Source organism: Lontra canadensis, unplaced genomic scaffold, assembly GCF_010015895.1.
Source record: "Lontra canadensis isolate GAN:19392208 unplaced genomic scaffold, GSC_riverotter_1.0 scaffold53, whole genome shotgun sequence".
NCBI lineage: Eukaryota > Metazoa > Chordata > Mammalia > Carnivora > Mustelidae > Lontra > Lontra canadensis.
In genome coordinates, this window is record NW_022631047.1 from 10,608,185 (window position 1) to 10,625,512 (window position 17,328).

Here is a 17,328-nt window from a genome sequence, read left to right on the forward strand (position 1 = left end):
TGAAAAACCATCTAATTCTGAAGAGTGTGTCACAATTTTCCAATGAACTTTTATGTCTTCTTGCCACTGAGACTTCCGTAATTGACAGGCAATGCCATTAACTGAGCTCTATAAACTCATCCAGACTCGTCAGTGGTAGGCAGCTTCTAGAAACGGCTTCTAATATTTCTGGGCCATGGCGTTCCACCTCCTTGCTCCTCCGCACGCCCGGCTCTCGCTACAGGGAAATCTGTGCTTGTTTCCTTGGCCTTCCGTATGCTGTAACCAAAGACAGGCCAACCGTGAAGGAAACAAACCCACTGCCTATCAGGGGCCTTCCGACCTGCTCTGTGGTTCCGCTCTGCCCAGCTGGGCCAGCCTCCATCTGGAACCAAACAAGGACCCAGGGGCTCCAGTCAACACAGAGGAGCTTGCGTTGCAGCCTGTGGTGAGCATGTGGGCCTTTTGAGGCATCCACTCGCCCAGTGTAAATTGAGAAGGCCTGTGTAAAGAGTATGGCTCTCCTTAGATGCAGGGTTGGGCTGAAGAAGGTTCCAAGTGAGAGAATCAGCCTTCCGTGGCGGTGGCTCTTCCTCTGTCTGCAGAAGAAAGCAATTCAAGGACCTTGGGCCAGGGGTGAGGACGGTGGTGGAACGGGTGGGTGGAGGTAGGGGTGTGGTTGGAGTGGGAGGAGGGGCTGCTATAGGCTGTTGGCTATTCTCCCTGCTTCAGAGTGCCCTCAGTGGGGCTGAGCTCTGGGAGGAAGAGCCACACCTAACCAAGGACCTGACATTGGCTTTGCACACCTAAAGCCGTCTGAGCTTGAGGTCTGGGGGATGCGTCTTCCTGGTGAAGCCAAACGAATCTCTAGGTAGCCATAAACTGACTACACAGATTTCATTTCTGAACACATGTTTAAAGGTGGTAAAATGAAAGCAGATGGTTTCTCCAAGCCTCAGTGGAGGGTTTGTAAGTGGACTGACTAAAGCAAAAAGCACACACGGACACCCATACAGGAAAGGGAACAGCAAAGAAAGCTTCAAAAATGCCAACCCAAAGAACCCAAAGAACCAAATGAACCAAAGATCAACCTGGAGAAAGCCTTGTGAGACATAACCGAGATGGAGAGTAGCAAGAACAAGGCTGTGTCACGCATTTGCAAGAAGGAACAAAAGACACACGCACACACATCAGAAAATCACAGTAAAGGAGGCTTAGACATACCTTTCCTGGTGTGTCAACTGAGGAGTCGAGGCCTGTTGATGAGAGGGGCTGGGGGACGGGGCAAATGCTCCCCTGGGGACTGCATCCCATGGGGTTGGTGATGGATACACTTCAGTCAGGAATAATTCACCCGGAAGTTTGGAAGTTTCTACCAGAATTCCAGAATGAGGACCCGTGCAAATCCCCCGATAGCTACTCATCACCACCATCATTGGTAACACTCAACGGAACTTAATGAGCCAAGCACAGGATGATTTCATTACATTGCCAAACACTCTGACTGCGTGGCACTGCCCTCAGTTTACAGACTAGGAGAGAAAAGCTCAGAGAGGTTAAGTCACATGCATAAGTCCACACAGCTTGTAGATGGAGGCAGCTGGGAGACTTAAGGGAGAGCAGAGAGAATCCCTGCCGATGGCCCACAGGGCTCCTCACGGCAGCCGTCATTAAGGAAGTGAGGACCACCTAGTCTGGCCACCGGCCCTCTGCACAGCAGAAACTCACGGTGCGGGAAAGTCCCCATCAGGACAGGTGAGTCATCTGAGGACATGGGGCTGCTGTTGGCAAGAAGCGGGGCTGCAGCCTGTTTCCTCCTGTCCGGTGAAGGTCTTCACACCGCAGCACACCTGCCTGTGTCCTAAAGCTCCAGCAGGAAACCAGGCAGAATGGAAACATGAAGGCAAATGTGGCGTTCTCCCGGGGTCAGACTCCAGCCTGCCAAGTCTCCTCTAGGGCGGAGAAGAGCTCAATCATAGATCTAAAGCAATGGCAAGTGCACACACTAGACAGAAAGGGGCCTCCTGTGAATCTTGAGGAAGGCTCTGCCCCGGGGCCCGTAGGCCCGACATGTTGACTTTGGCAACACTTGAATGCCCTTTTCTGCTAATAAAGCTACTCACATGGAACTGGGTAATGCGTTGCTGGTCTGCCACCCAGCATGGGGTGGGGAGGGGAGGGCAGCGCCGTCCCAATGGCCTGAAGGCTGGAATTCCTTTCTGGAAGGTCTTCATCTCATCCCCAGGCTCACTTTGTTGCCCTGTTGTTTAGGGACGGTGCCTTCCCAGGCCAGACCCTCTAGAGAACCCCTACACCTGCTTGGAATAGCAAGTCCAGACGAGGAACATTAATTCTAGTCCAAGAAGAGGGCTTGGGCTTGACCACCAGGCAGCTGTCCCTCTATCAGCGGGTACATTGTGTTCTCGCTCTTGAAGCAGGAGCCACAAAAGGTTTCTGTGCAGGCGACTACACTTTCCACGTCCCTCGGACTGTAATGTTCATTCTGCAATGCCAAGTGTCGCACAGAAGGGGGGATGAGGGGGCCTAGTGAAGAAGAAACGAGACTGCGTCCTTTTTCAAGCACAGATGTAACTCTTCGCTCTGCCTCCTGCCGCTCAGTGAGCACGGGCGAAGGAAGTCCTCAGCCACGTCTCCTCACCTGTAAACTAGAGAGATAATGCCTACCTCAATGGGCTTGTGACAGGGACGGGGGGCCGTGTTTGCAGGTGGCCCGCAGAAGTGGGTGCGAGGCAAATTCCTCCTGTCCTGTCTCCGGAGTTGAGGCGTCCGGAATCGAGTGCTGCATTATGGTGGTCCTAACCCAAGCCACGGCGATCGGCGGAGGCTGTTTCAAGAGGTTCATGCCACATAAAGAACACACATTTTCTTAGGCATGGGTTAGATCTCCGGGGCATGGGCTGCTCTAGACCGAAAACACTTGGACCTTGAAGGCAGGGTAATTCAGGGAAGACCCAGGACAGGGATCCCAGGCAGAACACGGGGTACATGTGCCTCCGACAAGATGGGAGATGAGAGTCTACAGGCTCTAGGACCAGGGGGAGAGTCTGCTTCCCAGTGGGGTAGGGCTTGTAGGAGCCACTGTGTCCTGCCTCTGTGGAGGTATGACCCTCACCATAGGGATCCCTCTGGGACTCAGGATCACCTTCCTTCCATTTGAACTTCTACCTCTCAGGATGGTGAACCCACCAAAAATGATACAGAAGAATACGATAGCTAAGAAAGAAGAGGAAGGAAGGAAGAAGGATCGATCTTGAACGCCTCCCCTATGCTAGGAAGTCCACAGTGACAATTTAGCTGAGACCTCACGACAGCTCTTTGACTTAGCAAAATCCCCAAGTGACTTTCCAGCCCTAGGAACCCCAGGCTTGGAAAGCCTTCAAAGCCTCGCCCCCAGTCACAAGGAAGGGAGGACCCGGGATTTGAACCCAGGTCTGACTCCGAAGTACGAGCATTTTCCAATTCCTCATGCAGCTCTGGGAGGGGTCCCCAGAGAAGGGAGGAGGCCATGTGCCCAGAGGATCTCAAATGAGGAAGTTCTCTTCTGTCTGTAGATTTTTCATGATCCGTTTCAGCTGGCTTCTGGGTAACCATACAATTATTCTGTTACAAATAGTTAAAACATTTTTTCCTATATGCCTAAACGGATCAAAACCACTTTTAGAAAGCAAAACAAAAACCATAGTCCCCCCGCCCAATCCAACCCTTAACCCCAAACCCAAAACAACAAATGTGCTGAAAAGAGACTTCCAAAACTTAAAATTGCCAGGTTTGTTGTTACTGTTCTGGGACCGTAACCTTGGAGCATCAGGGTTCTAATTGGCAAAAGCAACAGCCAAGAGAGGAGAGCAAGTCCCTGACAGTGAACTTGCTGGCCAGAATGAAGCGTGGAGCTCAAAGCTACTGTGTGTCATTCCAGGGGACGTGGCAACAGGGCATTTAGTGAACTGATCAAACATGAAGTAGACCAGAAAGGGGGTGGGCATCACTGTGTCTACACACAACTCTGACAGCATCTGATTTTAACAAGTTTACTAAAACGACAGTCATGGCCTTGACAAATACTGAATGCAGAATACTGGTGTACATAGATTTTACAGAGTGGCTCCCGAGAGCCGGGTCACAAAATAAGGTTTAACAGATGGGAGAGGCCTGAGGGAAGGCAAGCACACGGATTTTATTGAGAAAAAAGCTTATATACTGTAGGGTTGCTGAAGTTTAATAAATAAAGGTCAACTTATAATATATAAAAACAATATAAACATTTATATGCTACATGCATATCATATAATTTAAAGTAATAATTTATATATGGGGAGAGATGCCAATTTATGTTCTTCCGATTTTCCTCGACAAGGCACACACACAGGAGGTGTCTATCCGTATCCATCGCCAGCCCACAAGTTTATTGTTTTCTGACGTCAGTGCTCGGACATAGGTCTGGGACGTTTTGCACTGAGAGTTCCAGTGTTTATCGTCAATGCCCCTGCAACCGTTTTTGACAGGCCTGGCTTCTTTACATCGTGTCTCATAAAAATATTGTTTGACGGGAGAGTTGCCGGTTTTGATCTCCCCCAGCACCGTCACCTGGTGTCCCCGAATGTCGATGGCCGATGACTTGTCGGTTACCCATAGACTCTCGCTGTCGCATACGGAGTACTCCCCTCGGTGACTCTTGTGCTCCGCGTACCTCTTCCTCCGTGATGTTCTGTTTGCGGCCACAGGGTTGCCCACGTAATCCTCCATGAGATACAAGGGAGGGGGCTGCAGGGGGGTGCTGTCACTCAGCAGGACCCGGGGCGAGCTGTAGCGCCTCTGCTGCCGCAGCAGTTCCGTGTCCGTTGCAATCACGGGCTGGAATTCCGACTTGGAGGGCTCTCGCTGCTCTGGCTTGCGGGGGGCCTCTGCTTTGGGCAGGGTGCTCTGGTAATTCTCCTTAACGTCCACCATCTGCTTGGAGAGCTTGTTCTTCAGAATATCTGCCTGGATCAGCTTAATTATCAGGGAATTTAGCGAGTCTTCGGGCAAACTCCTTTGATCCATGTTGTTACCTTGGATGCCACGGAGATACGCGAGAAATATCACATAAAACAAGATGGACATCACCTTGTTCACCTGTAAGATCTGAAAAGGAAACACAGGGGTTAATGGGAGCCCATGGCAGCACAGTCCATGTCATTGTGGGTTGAGTAACCCTGTGAGAGTGACCAGGCTCCTCTCTAATGTCGGGAGACCAGGGTTGTCGATTTCTCTCCTTGGGAAATACTGCCTTTGAATATCTAATGGTACTTTATCCCCCCTAGAATTTCACCTGCCTCTCCCCCAGCAATCTTTCCTGTAGCGTGGCAGCCGTGTGCTAGGGAAAGAGGGGTGCGTGTGCGCACATGTCATTGTGTGTCTTGTGCCCCTGAGCCGACAGAAGCAAGATCATTTTTTTTTTTAATTAAATAAACCAAAAACATGAGTGGTGAGGTCTTCGGTGTGGAAGAGTTAGGGTTTTCCCCAGGACCTGGGTCCCCAAGGGTCTCCTCTCCAAAGCGGAGGGAGGAGCAGACTCACACTTAGAACTTCCGCCTCCGCCCTCTTTCCTAGACAGAAGACCCCCAACGGCATCTGCATTTGAGGTCTGCGCTTATCTGCAGACTTCTGTTGTGTGCAGATGTTGTCTGCCTGCTTCTTTAAATATCATCTGAGCCCGAGAAGACCACAGTCCACTCCAACTTGGCAAATTGTGAAGCTGTACCTGAAAACTATGAAGGCATATTTGCATTCTTTTAGCAACAGGAACAGACTTGCGAATGGTCTTAAGGAAATAGCTCTCCCGCCCTCCCCTACACCTGATGCAGCTTCTGGGTCTCTGGAAGGAATACCCTGAGGCTGGGGACGGGTCACCTGCCTGTGCACTGCAACATCTGCGTGGGCTCATCTCTGGCCAGGCCACGTCTGGGGAAGCTGGTCCCCCGCCCTGGTCATGAACACGGGGGCTGCCCTGCACTCTGGGAGAGGGCCCGGCTGAGCTCGCTGAAGGACATGCCTCACCAGGGCACCCAATGGCTTCCCAGAGACCCCTCCCCAGCAGAGCACTACCTGAAGGACTTGGAGGCATAGCAACAGCCAGCTCAGGTTAATGGGCTGGACAGCAAGATTCCTTGTGGATTCATTTTTTTCCCCCTTTGTACACAATGTTTCCTTTGGGGGTTACATTTCCATTTTGCTATCTCCTTGTTTAAATGGAGCCTGAACTCGTCCACACTCTCCTTCTGTTGCCGGAGCAGAACCTCGGCACGGGGTTTCCGTTGGGTCCTTATGGGATTATAGGGCTGATCTCCAGATACCTTTCTGGCTGGTTTCTCCCTCACTAGAGCCAAGCCCAGCTTTTCCGAAGGTTGGCGCTGGAAGGAGACTCTTCAGGTTGGGAGGGCTGGCAGCAGGAGTGATCTCCACCTGCTCTGATCCACACCACCCCCGTGAGGTAGCCAAACCTTAGTTACCATTGCTATCACTTCACTGGCCCCCAGGGCCTCACGGTTTCCTCTTTAAGGCCCTAAGCATGGAAAATAAAAGCCCTTCCCTCGGTTCACCTTTGGTATTTGCCGAGAGACTTTAGTAAATCCAGGGGGAACGTAGAAGGGAAATAAACAAGAGAGACACAGGAATCAGAGAAGCAACCCTGCTTACCAGGTACCCATGTCTGAGCTTGCCCACGCTAACTTGCTCCCGGGACGCGGCCTCTTTCCCCATCTTGTCTGAAGTACTGCTCTCTGGTCCCCAAAGGCCAGCCACGCTGTGAGCACTTTGCTCCAACTTCCTCCTTCTGGCTCGTGGCCCACCTCTTTGATAAGGGGATCATCTTCCTTCCATGGGAACCACTCTTGTGGACAACAGACTCCTTCAAGGTCAAAGCGAGAGAAGGATTCTAGATTCACTGCCCACCCCTAGAGACTGCTCTAAGAATCCCATTATCCTAAGAAAGTGGTTCCCACAGGATAACTACTCTCCCTCCCACTCTGCATATAATTGACATTTCCTTCAATGTTGCAGGCCCAACAAAACGAACCTTGAACACAAAATGTACAGCATGCATGCAACTAGAATTGCATGCCCTTTCTCCCCTGTCCAAACGGAATACAGCTGCAATAAAGCAATTTGGGACCAAGAGTCTATCAGAAAACAATTTATTAAATCCTCCCAAAGCCCAGCCACTGTAAGCAAAGAATACACAGGGTACCTGCTCATAGGGAAAGAGATCAAAGACGGTCAGTGAGGGGAGGTCCCAGAGAGAATGAGAGTCGATGTACTGACTAGCCAGGGAGTGACAAGGGGGCACGGACAGGAAGATAGATGGATGGGGCAGGTGGACTGGGGACGCAAAGGGGAGAGTCTTTATGGCTGGGGCTTGAACTCAGAACCAAAGGGTTTCAGGCGTAGAAGAGCTGTATAAAGAAAGCATTGAATCCAGCTCCTTCATTGCATAGATAATGAAAACCTAACTGTGGTTGAAGAAGGAAGAGAAATGCACAGGGTAGAGGGGTCCTCTGCCCTCCCGACCTAGTGGCCCTTTCTGTCAGGTTATGGCTGGGTGTGCACACCCGGGCCCCAGCCCATTTGCTCTTCCAAAGCTGCCTAAACAAGCTTTAGGAGCCGTGTGCACGTGCTGTTCCCTTCTGCCGGCACTCTTTCCTCAGCTCTCCTGCTGAAATTACACTAATTCTTCAGTGCTGCGTTGGAAAGTGAACTTTTCTATGAAGCCCCCTAAAAAGCAACAAGCCCCCCAGAGCGGCAACCAGCACTTCCTTTGCATTCCTGCAGCATATTTCCGATCGGCTGTGGTGGCAGGTATGACCAGCCTCAGGGGTCTCCCTGCTCTACTCACTAGATTCCCTCTCCTCTAAGGCCAGGAGACCCTTCCTGCCTGTGCCTCCCCCCTGCGTCCACGCCACGGTGAACACACGGTGGAGGTGGAGGTTTGGGTGTAAAGAGGTAGGGACGGAAGGGAGGGGGGGCTGAAGGCAGAAGAGCGACCTGATTTGGAGGGCCTCGTGAAGAGAGGCGGGGTGGTGGCAGGAGGGGTGACTGCCTTTGAGCCAACTCTCCAAGCCCCCCACGTACATGCTACATTGTCCCACCACACCTCACTTACAAAACACAGATTTGAAGATAAAATTTTTAAAGAATTTCCAAATGACCACCACAGGGCATTAAACCCTGAGTGTGGGGTCGCCTTCTGGGGTGCAGGGCCTTGGACGACGGGCACTGGTGGCACACCCATGAAGCCAGCCCTGGCTGCAGGAGTTAGAATGTTCCATTTTGGTAGAAATCCATTTTGGGTTGGGAGGGATGGGCAAAGCCCAATGAGCGTTTCATGGGAGGGGACACCTTCAGAGTTGTGGGCAGAAGCCATAACTTTAGCAGCAGTCTGGGGGGCGGGAAGAGCCCACTGGGGATGCACAAATTGAAAAGTCTCTTGTGACTACCTGCTTTCCTCCTCTGGGCAGTGGCAACCAAGAACTGTGGGAACCAGGAGTGCCAGGGTATATCAGTCGGTTAAGTGTCTGTCTTTGGCTCAGGTCATGATCCCAGGGTTCTGGGATCGAGCCTGGCATCGGGCTCCCTGCTCAGTGGGGAGCCTGCTTCTCCCTCTGCCCCTCACCCCACTTATGCTTTCTTTCTCTCAAATAAATAAAAAAATCTTTTAAAAAAATGGAAATGTGGGAACTAAATGAGGCAGTGGGAGAAGTCAGGATTGTCAGGCAGAAACATTATGTCATGGAAATGGCCCCAAATTGCCAGAGTATGCTGATCCTAAAAAGCAGAATGATTTGTAGTTGATTTTATTACCGTTTTTAGCTTCTGCCCGGAAAACACTCAATATTGTCCCTGCGTGGACGGCTCCTACTACCCCACCTTACTGTGCCCTGCCTCTGGGAGCCCAAGGCATTGTGTGGATTAGAACCCAGGTCTCCTGACTCTTTTAGACAACTCAGCTCCTCTCGGGTCCCAAGCACAGAAACTCAACACAAAGAAATCAGGCCACCACTGTGGGCGGGGTTGAGACACACACGAAAAATTAATAATGTAAGAAAATTTCCAAATGCCTCTTAGCATTGGTTCTACTTATTTCTGGAGCTCTGCTCTTTCTTACCATTGAATCCAAAACCTTACCATGATACTTGAGAATAAGTTAGGGGAATAAATCAAGTGCAGACTGGTAGAGGTTTCTAACCCACTTGTAAGGCTGCATTAAAACCCAGCAGGGGTGCCTATGGCTGTCCCCTTGATCATCTGCTTGTAGCTTTTTCACAGTGAGCAAGTCCAGGAATGTTGCTACTAGACCTCTCCAAAACACAGATGTTTGAAGCTGGAAAGGACCCCATGTAAACCCTCATTTTTTAAGTAAGAAAACTGAGGCCCAGGGTGGCGATGGAGGGAGTTGTCTGAGATTAGTCTCCTCAGTAATGGCAGAGAATGACAGAGGACACCTGGTTCTAAAGCTCAGTGAATAGACGTGCCTTGTGCAAAAGCAACATTATCATGGGCGGTAACGCTGAAATCTATGTGAGAGCTCCCAGCACAGTCTCTGGCATGGAGCGGTACCCTGGGAATGTTCGTTGAATGTGAATTTGAGTTCTCTGTGGTTGCAGAGTCGCTGTATACCTGTCCTCCACACTCACGTACGGGGTACCAAGCAGCAGGAGTCAGGAATTCCTTTTCCACATACAGCCACAGCAATCTGCTCCGACACAGAGCATTCTCCCAAATGCCACTGCTAGCAAGTGCTTGGATCTCAGAGCAGCTACACAGGTTGTGGGAGAAGGAAAGATTATTGCCTATTGGAAGCACAGAGAAAAGGAAAATTGCAAAAGCAAACACGCATGGGAAACTGTGAAGTGGTGTTTCTGAATATGGCCAGGGGCAAGAACCTAGATCTGATCTCTGGGTCCTTCTGGTCACCAAAGCCTGCAACTTCCTCCCCATCTTTTGGGATGGGTTTTCTCCAGAAGGCTAGTTCCCTCGAGTGGGGAGAGAAGAAAGGAATGCAGTTCTGGTCATGGTCATGATCCCAGGGTTCTGGGATCGAGCCTGGCATCGGGCTGTGACCCAGGCAAGGCACGTGACCCAGGCAAGGCACGTCGGTGAATTTTTCAATTTAGAAGGACCTCTATGCTCCTTCTCTTTTGGTCGCTGTCAGTAAGGACCCCATCCAAGCATTCTGTTGTGTTATCATTGGCCTTACATCTTCTTTTGGCTGGGGGGGCAGGGTGCCAAGCCTTCTTCATCCACACGTGCCCTCTGCTTAGCATGGAGCTGGTCCATTGCAGAGTCTCAAGGTCTACTTGGTGAATGAGTGCCTACCACAACCAAGACCTGCCCAAGACATTGCTCACTGGCCTGAGATCCCGTATGGGCTTCTGCCAAGCCTGGTCTGGAAGCCACTCAACCCTGCTTTCTTTTTCCCAAAGAAAATACAAGGCCTGGCTCTGAAGTAGGCCATGGTCCCCAGGCTCTTCTTGGCTATAATTGGAAAAAGACCTGTTAAAGACCTCAGTAAAACCCCCTTCCTACACTCTCCCCAGTGCCCATTTCCCTTGCTCGGAGTTTTCCAAGATCCTGACCAACTAGCAGATGCTATTTTCCTCACTTAGAAATGCTTTCCCACATATGGTGTTTTCTCAGTCCCTGGAGCAACATTCCTACAAGGTTTCACCATCCCTCAAAATACTCAAAAGAGAGCAATTTCTGATTTCTCCTTTCTGGCTCAGTTTACAACACACACACACACACACAGACACACACACACAGAGGGTTTTTGGGCAAAGTGGCTGAAATGGAAAAGAAAGCTGGGTGGGGAGTGAGGTGGGACGGGACCTGGCCCACAACCACCCTTGTCTGTCCTGTCACACACGAACACCTGGGGTGTTCTCCTTTGAGTTCTAATTTACCTCTCCACAACTAGCTTCCCAGCACATGTGACTCCTCCTGACCGTGGATCTGGAACCCTTGCTTGCTCCACTTGTGGAGTGAAGGTTTAGCCTGGTTGGAGTGGGAACATCAGCCAGGGACCGACATACATTAAATCTCTAATCTCGGTTGGTACTAACATTTCCCATTTCAGATGGGGAGACTGAGGCAGGAGACAGTTACTAACCAGCTAACAAGCAGCAGAGTCAGGATTTGATCACAGTTTGGCTCGGAATTGATGCCCTTATGGACTACGCTATGAGGTCTGGTCTGTCCCTGCTCTGGAACATTCCAAAGAGAATTATTTCCAGAGAAAGTTCAAGTTCTGAGGCTGGAACCAGGGAGTTCGAGCACCTCCCCCAGGAATCCCCAGCTCTGGGCAGAGCTTCTAGGGTTTGAGGCCACCACTCCTGTTTCTTCCTGCCCGTATTCCCTGTGAGAGTGTTTGCCATGGAAGTAAACAAATTCCTGTCCCCCTTTGGCCCCGTTCCTTTGCGGGTCACCCATCCTTGCAGAGGCCATGTGTTGTAGTGGACAGAGCACCAGATGCCCCATCCCAAGGCCTGGCATTGGTGCCAGTGCTGTAAATCAGGGTGACTTACAAATAAGGCATAGGGGCTGAGCTCTAGCTGTCCTCAGGGAGGAGGCATGAGATCAAAGGGAAGCACTTTTTAATGTGCCAAGTTTTTAATACGCAAATTCAAGAGATTTCATTATTTCTGGTGCGGCCATATCTGGAGGCAAATGCATTTCTCTGGCTGGGTTAACAAGGACACTGTCCAGCTGTATCCAGAAGGCCTAATTCTTTGGAGAATTCCTGCAGCTATGACATGGTCACTGACTAATGTCAAGGGCTCAAAAGACTACATCCTGCCAGATAACCCTAATATCTTATTCAGGGACGGGAAAGGGGGAGAGGTGGGAAAGGGAGAGATTTAAAGTAGAATGACAAAAAGGAAAGGAATGTGGTGGAAATATTAAACTCAGGCTATACAGAAGACTGGCTAAGCGTGTTCCCCATATCTTAATTGCAAAATTAATTCAAATTGGCTTTGTTCTGAACCCAGGTCCTGAGGCCTGAAAATTAGTCAGTGGGGCCATATGAAGATGTTCTGACCCATGACAAGGCTGGTCGCCGGGAGAGAGAGATCCCGGCGGAGCCTCCACTGGGGATTGGTCTGGTTTTGGTTAATCTCTTTATTAATGATCCGGAAGCAGGAGAGAGGAAAAAGTGGCAGATTAATTAAAATGCACAGATGACGCTCAAAGGGAAGGTGCTACAAACACCGGCGAGGACAGACCAATTATTCCCCAGCACCCGTGGGGGTTGGCAGCCTGGAAATAGCACGATGAGATTCAAACTGGAAACACGTAGGTTAACTCACTGGGGGCAAGATGAATCCAAAACCAACAAGGGAGGGAAATGCTTGTAAAGGGATGAAGGGAAAGAGCGACTTGGAAGGGCTACAAGGAGTAAATGAGAAATGAACTCACATGACAAGGGCAGTGTGGGTTTCCACGGCCCCGTCTTCTTCTCCTATAGCCCTGCGGTCTTTCCTAAATCCCACTCATTCACTCTGAGCACGCCTTTGGAGGGGAGGCAACTCTTAGGTTCCCTGTCTTATAACGCAGAGAAGTACGTAAGTTGAGTTTCAGAGAGGGCAAGAATCAGAGCCAGGACTGGAGAGCTAGTGGATGGCGACCCCCGGAGGACGCCGACCAGCATGCTCTGCGTTGCCCTGGACCGGAAGTGAGCGGCGATTGGAGGAAGCGCCTCCTCTCCGTGCTTCACTTGGTGACGCCTCCTTCGAGAGCCCTGATCCCTGGGCAGAGACCGCTCCTGTACAGTCCAGACCAGCGAGAACAGAGGCAGGGAGATGGACTGCTCTCCTGTTCCTCTTGTTAAAATACTTAACGAAAAATTGGGACAGGGACAACACGCGGCCCAAGATCTGGGATAGGACAAAGTCCTCAACTTTCGGGGGCTGCTGGCTTCCCAGGGGCAATGAGGCACACAGTCAACAGGGAAGGCCTATTCTAGAATGAAATGAAACATATCAGAGCACCTCAGAAGGTTTCCTCACCTCCCTCAGAAAGGAATTTCTGAAACTGGTCCCTCTTGGGAGCCCGAAAATGAGGAAGGCAGATTCCAAAATGGACAAGGAGCCTGTATTCAAAAACCAAGCTCGATGCCCTGAGATGGAAGTTGAAAGCTGTGAGTTTGCTTTGTGCAGCTGTGGAAGAGGAATTTTACATTGTTCAAAGCTTAGCCTCCACTCTGGCCCCAAGGCAGTGAAAGACGGAAGGTATGGCATACGTCAAAACAGTGTGCCTCAGCAGCTCCAAGAGCAAGGTAGCACAGTTGTTCCCCAGGCCACGGAAGCCTCTGGCGTGGCCCTGTCTTGGCAAAGAGATCTGAAAGGAGCTTTGTATGCCAACACAAGCCCCAGGAAATCCAGATTTACTTTATCCTTTGCATACTAAACTCTCCTTTCATGGCCAGAGGCTGGACAAGGAAGGTTCTGCGGAGAAAATCTGAGTCCATCATCTACCGGCCATAATGTATTGTTACATTTAGTTTTCTTTGTTCTGGGCCCTAACACTCATCCGCCACTGCACATAAAAGTGCATGCATGGGCTTGTGTGTATGTGCACACGTGCACACATGGGGGCACCAACGTGTGTGTGCACACACACACACACACATTGTAGCCCCCAAGACATTACAGCCAGGCTATTTCTAAATTATTGCATCATGAAATATCCTAAGACATTCTGATTTTGGTTTTGTTTTCTGCACTAGGGGAGACCCCGTTTTCCAAGTGTGAAAACACACAAGAGAAGGTTGCTTCCATTGTATAGACAGCTGGGGGGTACAGCTGACATGAAAATCCCGGCATCAGAGAATAGCTGTCCAAGTCAACCTTCTGCTTTACATTTGTGCCTCGTGTTGGGCTTGGGTTCCTGAGTTGGACATCAGCACTACCTGCAGAGTTCTTTACAGCTGTAAGTTAGTATTATTACAAGGTAGGGGCTACTGAGTAATTGCTCTTTAATAAATATAATAAATATAATTATATATAATTATAAATATATATTAATATAGATATATATGTTTATATATAAATATCTATATAAATATATATTTATAAAATAAATATGTATTATAATAAATATAATAAATGATGATGATAAGTTATTTATTTTGTCCACCCAGCCAAGAATGGGTCTCAAAATGGCAGGAAAAGAAGTTGGCTTCACCTTGAGAGCTGGAAGCCCAGGGAAATCCCGAAGCGCGACTTCCATCCACGCTCTGGATGCCTCTTCCAAACCAAGACCGCAGCTGCCTTGGCAATGCCCAAACCCCTGTGCATCAACCAGAGCAGCAGCAGGGAGAACAGGATCAACCCAAACCATAATGGTTTGGCCCCATGAGGACTTGGCTGCGGTGTGGTCAGATGGCAGCCTTTCTCTTCCAGGCTTGGCGATCAGGCCTGTGTCAAATACAGCCTCTGTCTCCCCCTCAGGCTTCCCACTGGCCCTGCAGCCAACCTCCTTTCATGAGGATGAGGGATTGGCAAATGGTCTGGGCTTTCTTTGTCTGGACCACCTCTCCAGGAAACCGTGAGGTCTGGAGACTCCGAGAACCATGGCTTCCTTCTACTCTTCTGGGCCTCTCTCCCCTCTGCTCACCCTGGCCACCGTCATTCATCTGAACACCCTGACAGACCAGGAAACCGAGGCAGGAGAGATGTCTGTGTGATTCCCTGAGCCTATTCTCGCCTGCTTGTGAAGTGATGCTGGGATATGCATGCAGGAAGAAAATCAATCTTCCACCCAAACCAGAGTGTGCAGTGGGCCCTTCATAAACATTATGACTCCGCTCTCTCAAACAGTCTACGGCTCTCTTTCTGGGCAGCTGGGCGAGACAGAAAACCAACCCAAAGCTTGTCCTCTGAAAGCAATTTTGGCACCAACACTCCAAGCCCAAAGCTGTCTTTAATCACAGACACAGTCATAATAATAGCTTGTAATAAAGGCTAGTTAGCATTTACTGAGCCGCGCCATATGCTAGGGACTTTGTGGGACACTTTATATGGATTATCTCAATTAATCCTCACCGATACGATTATTATCCCCACTTCTCAGTCGAGGAAACTGAGGCTCAGAGGGATTAAGGCATGTTGTCTGAGATCACACATCAACAGAGGGCTAGAGCCAGGGTCTCAACCCGTCTGGACGACCCCGTGGGCCTTACTTCTAGCCAACACTGCCTCACACCTCCAAGTTCATTCCAAAGAATCTAAGTTACCTGCCACTTGCTTGCAGTGAACTAGGCAGTGAGCGCCATGCTGGTATATTAATGCTTCTTCCCTTTTTAGAGAAAGGGACATGCAGGACGGGGGCTCTGAAGTGTCAAGAGTACGTTTCACAGTCTAAGCCTGGTGTCACCAATTTGCCGTGGCTGAAAGATAAACCAACACCACTTAGGGCTGTCAGGCTCCTTGATGTACCCCCTGGCTTCCCAAGAGGTAAAATGCTTCTTTCCTCCCTCCTTATTTGATGGTGAAGAAGACCAAAAACCCAGGGGTTCCTTTTAAAAATTGCTGGATATTTTGAAGGTGAGGCAGATTTCTGATTCTTTGGTTTTCTTTGTAGTGTATCTTGCAGTTGGCAAGGAGAAATGAAATATTGTGGACTCCTGGCACGTCTCCTGCTCTGATTTATGAATAAAACCCAATTCTGCCACCAATGAGTTTTGTGGCAAAGGGAGAATCATTGCTTGTCTTAGGGTCTCAATTCCCGATATTTCACCACGGGGTGCCGCTGGTCTTCGGGCAGGGTAGTTCTTCACCGCTCGGCCTTGTCCCCCACACACGAAGCTCTGGCCGCCATCTACTGCACGCCAGCCATGTCTCCCCAGTCCCTGTGACCACGGGAAATATGCACTTGAGCCTTCCAAATGCCACCTCACCTGGGCACGCTTTATCCCTCCCAGTTAGGAATCACATTACATAACACTGGTGGAATAAAGCAGGGGTTTTTTAACCATTTCTGGATCATTGACCCTATCTAGAATGTGACAGAAGCTAAAGCGTCTTTCCCCTAAGCAGCATACACGTGTGCACAAAGGACACTTTTCAGAAAACTTACGAGGCTGTGCAGACTCCCTGAAACCTCACCCAGAGGCCCACAGATCCCAGGTGAAGAATTCTTGAATGAAAGAATATTTAATTCAGGCTTATTTATTCATTTGAGAGAGTGAGGGGGGGGCAGGGACAGAGGGAGAGGACCTCAAGCAGACTCCCACTGAGCGCGGAGCCCAACTTGATCTCAAGACCAAGCTTTATCTCAAGACCTGAGCCCAAACCGAGGATTGGATGCTTCCACAGATGGAGCCACCCAGGCGCCCCTCAAACTGAAACGTTTTAAAGACTCCTTCGAGCAGGAATACTCTATTTTTCTATTATCCTCTGTCAACCTTGAGCCATTCCTTCGTCAGACTAAGTGATTCTCATTATGGGTCTCATTTTTTGGTCCTCCCCATTTTGTCTGCGTCTCTCTGAAGCTATGGAGTCAGGCACCCACATCCTAATCCACTCGGATTCTCGTAGCCTGGGAAGGTTATGGCAGGAAAGTGACCTGCCCCGAATGAAGCAACAAGTTAGTGGGAGAGCCAGAAATAGAAGCCAGCTCTCCAGAGGACCAGCCCCATGCTGCTCATTTGGAACCAACACAGGACATTATATTTAAGAACACCAGGAGGGAAACCTGTCTACAAGGCTCACTGCCTATAGGGCTTCCCTAAGAGGCAGAAGGGTCCCAAGTGAGCCGGGCCAACATGGCACTTCAGCATTACAGGGTGAGAGGGCTGGAGTGCTCAGAGCCTGACTCAGCCAGAGAGGTAGCCTATAGAAGCAGAATCCTTCCCTGTTTCCTTGTGCAAATATCTGTGTCACATCAGCACCATCCGTCAGTGATTCCCACATTCCTCAAGGGCTTTGGGATTTTGTGCATTTTCCTTTCCATGTCTGATTCTGCCATCATGTTGGATGGCCTCATGTCCACCCTGATGACTTTTTCCTCCCTTTGGTCTCCCTGTGCCTCAACACCCCCAAGACCATCATGTTGGAAAACCTCATTGTTTCTGAAGAGCTTATCTGAATTCCAACTGTTGTTATGATTCTGGGGATTACAAGCCTTGAGTGTGGCTGCACATGCTCTCAGAGGAAAGCTGGTCACATGTGGAATGCTAGAAAGTTGGGAGAGCTTTAAGCATATTTAGAGGCTCTCTTGATAAAACAGATATCAAAAATGGGTCAGTCTACAAGACAGTAAAGCCAGAAAATACACTGGGGCCAGATATCACAC

General features: G+C 49.9%; 1 protein-coding gene across 1 annotated transcript in view; it reads right to left on the minus strand.

The window, feature by feature from the left end:
- Positions 1-4,014: 4,014 nt before the first annotated feature.
- NTF3 (neurotrophin 3) overlaps positions 4,015-17,328 on the minus strand; it is a 67,125-nt gene continuing 53,811 nt past the window's right edge. The window contains exon 2 of the mRNA XM_032874810.1: positions 4,015-5,121. Coding sequence (XP_032730701.1) covers positions 4,327-5,121 — 795 coding nt within the window. The 3' untranslated portion in view covers positions 4,015-4,326. The remainder of the gene's footprint in view (positions 5,122-17,328) is intronic.